Source organism: Scylla paramamosain, chromosome 9 (genome assembly GCF_035594125.1).
Source record: "Scylla paramamosain isolate STU-SP2022 chromosome 9, ASM3559412v1, whole genome shotgun sequence".
NCBI lineage: Eukaryota > Metazoa > Arthropoda > Malacostraca > Decapoda > Portunidae > Scylla > Scylla paramamosain.
Window position 1 is genome coordinate 27,130,001 of NC_087159.1, and position 2,500 is coordinate 27,132,500.

The following is a 2,500-nucleotide window of genomic DNA, read 5'->3' on the forward strand; positions in this document are numbered from 1 at the left end:
AGGGACAGAAAGATTTCAGTGATACTTGATTCGTAAAGGACAAAGTTTTCAAGCGAGATTGAAACAAATGACTGAATTAAGATAGAAAGATAGGAAAGAAAGGAAAGAAAGAAAGAAAGCCGGTAAGTCAGTAAGGAGGAGTGTGAGAACAAAGAAAAGGATATTATTTATTTTCTTCAAGCGAAAAGAAGAGAGAAATAAAAGAAGGAAAGTAAAAAAAAAGGTTATAATATTTCTTTTTCTTCACGCACCAGAAACAAGGAAAGAATAAGTGAAAGAGAGGAACAAATCTCTTCCTTCACACGACTGGAAGAAAAAATGAGATAAAGAAACAAACATTCGACACCTGCTTCACGCGAGACAAAAAAAAAAAAAAAAAAAAAAAAAAAAAAGAAGTGAAAACTGAAGAAAGCAAAAGTAAACACTTCCTTTACGCAAAAGACAAAAAAGAAAAGAAGAAAAAAACAGCCAGTGAAAAAGTAAAGAAAGCAACACTGAAAAGACAGCACGAAAGTAGAAAAAACAGGAATAACCAGTAAAAGATTGAAAAAAAAGAAAAAAAAGTTAAGAAAAGCAACAAATACACTTTCTTCACGCAAAATACACAAATAAAGCAAGAAAAAAGAAACAGTAAAAATAACAAAATAAGAAAAGAAACTAAAAAAAAAGAAAAAATTTCCCATCACGCAACAAGAGCAGGAGGGAGAGAGTAAGAGAGAGAGAGAGAGAGAGGGACTTTGAGCCTTTCACCCTCTCACTCCTCGCCCTTCACCCTTCACCCTAGGCAGGCAGGCAGGACGCGGGCAAGTTATCTCTTCCGCCGCCCGTACAAGCCCCTCTCCGCACTCGCCGCCCTCGCCCCGCCCAACAGACCATGACGCCCCTGCAGCAGGCCACGACGCAGGCCACTCTGGCGCTGCTGGCACTCTTGTTATGCCTCGCAGCTGCACAGACGCCGCCAGAGGGTAAGTGTGATGATGATTTTGTTCTGTAAGTATGTTTGTGTGTGTGTGAGAGAGGGGGATGGTAAGTGTGTGTGTGTGTGTGTGTGTATGTGTGTGTTTAAGTGTGAGTGTTCGAGTGTTGGTGTTTAAGTACAGTCGCTGCCAGAAGTCTTGTAGCATGACGCCCTCTCTTCCACTGTGTTTAGCGTGATCCTTCAGTCTGGCGTGCTCTGATCTCCTTGGGACCTTTCACTTCTCAGGCTGTGTAAAGTGACAGGCAGTGCAGAGGAGGACTTACGGTGGAGACAAAACGGTTAAATCAGCGGGAAAGTATAGAGCATGTGAACAAACTTTTGGCTGTGACTGTACCTGTGTTTGTGTGGTGATTTAGGTGTGACTATAAGTGAGGGTGTATAAGTGTGTGTAATTAAAAGGGGGGATTCTCAGAGGGCCTTCCTTGTAAGAAAAGGTATGTAAGTGTAAATTCTATATAAGTGTAAGGTTTTCCGTTAAGTGTGTCGGGATATTAAGTTCCTCGTGGTAGTGTAGTTCTACAAGTGTGTGGCTCTACGCTTTTGCCTGTCACGTGAACGCAGATAAATGTAACACCCACGTTAAATAAGACTCCTGCACACTTAAGACGAGCTTGTAAAGTGACTCCGTGTGTGTAAAAGTGGTGAATCCGCGTCCGGTTTTCACAAATATGACGACTTCGAAAAGTAACTACGTTTTTAACCCTTTCATTGATGTGGTCGTTTCTTATTAACACTCAGAACACTGTAAACACATGCCTTGCTTGGACACACGGATAAGGAAGCAGTAGGAGATTATTATTATTATTTTTCTTTACCTGTTCTTAAACTATAGAACTATTTTAAAGACTGTAGTACAAAATGAAATGTCTAAAAAATGTTGAAGGAGATTATATGGAAAAGTTGTCTTCCATTTAAAGGGCTAAGCGGATATGTTGGGGGAAAAAAGTAAGTCAATTCTGTGTTTCTCAAGTACGACTGTGTTCACTTAAGACTTTTCCTTCCCTTCGTCCTCTTAAGTAACACATATATAAGTGACATGTTAGTAAAGTGACAAAACTAGCAGTACCTCCGCCATCCTCTCCCCTTTGTTCTCTTACGTGATAAGTAAATACAAAAGAAGAAGAAAAAAAATCACTTCAACTCGTTCTCTTAAGTATTCGTATCAAATATAAGTAACACGCAAGTAAAGTATCATCCACTACACCAACACTTATCTCCATTACCTTCACACATCCTCTTAAGTGACAAAAAAGTAAAAAAAAAAAAAAAAAAAAAGAAAATGAAAAAGAAAATAAAAAAGAAAATAACTTCACTTTGACCTAAGTAACAATTAATTTAAGTAACACACCAATAAAGTAACACACAGAGAAACCAACACCAATAAACCAACACTTATCTTCCACTACCCTCCTTTCTATTCCTTTAAATGACAAATAAGCAAAAAAAAAGAAAAAAAAATAAAAATCCATTCAACTCGTCTTCTTAAGTAACTACTAAAAAAAAATATAAGTAGCACAAGTA

At 38.2% G+C, this 2,500-nt stretch overlaps 1 protein-coding gene and 1 long non-coding RNA gene across 4 annotated transcripts in view; one reads left to right on the forward strand and one right to left on the reverse strand.

Moving 5' to 3' along the window:
* The window catches only part of LOC135103809 (uncharacterized), a 136,749-nt gene that overhangs the window by 75,505 nt on the left and 58,744 nt on the right, over positions 1 to 2,500 (reverse strand). The gene's annotated exons all lie outside the window — the stretch shown is intronic.
* Positions 1 to 2,500, forward strand: part of LOC135103807 (uncharacterized) — a 90,444-nt gene that overhangs the window by 6,058 nt on the left and 81,886 nt on the right. For all 3 annotated transcript variants that reach the window (XM_064010603.1, XM_064010604.1, XM_064010605.1), the window contains exon 2: positions 255 to 965. In XM_064010603.1, coding sequence (XP_063866673.1) covers positions 875 to 965 — 91 coding nt within the window. In that variant the 5' untranslated portion in view covers positions 255 to 874. The remainder of the gene's footprint in view (positions 1 to 254; positions 966 to 2,500) is intronic.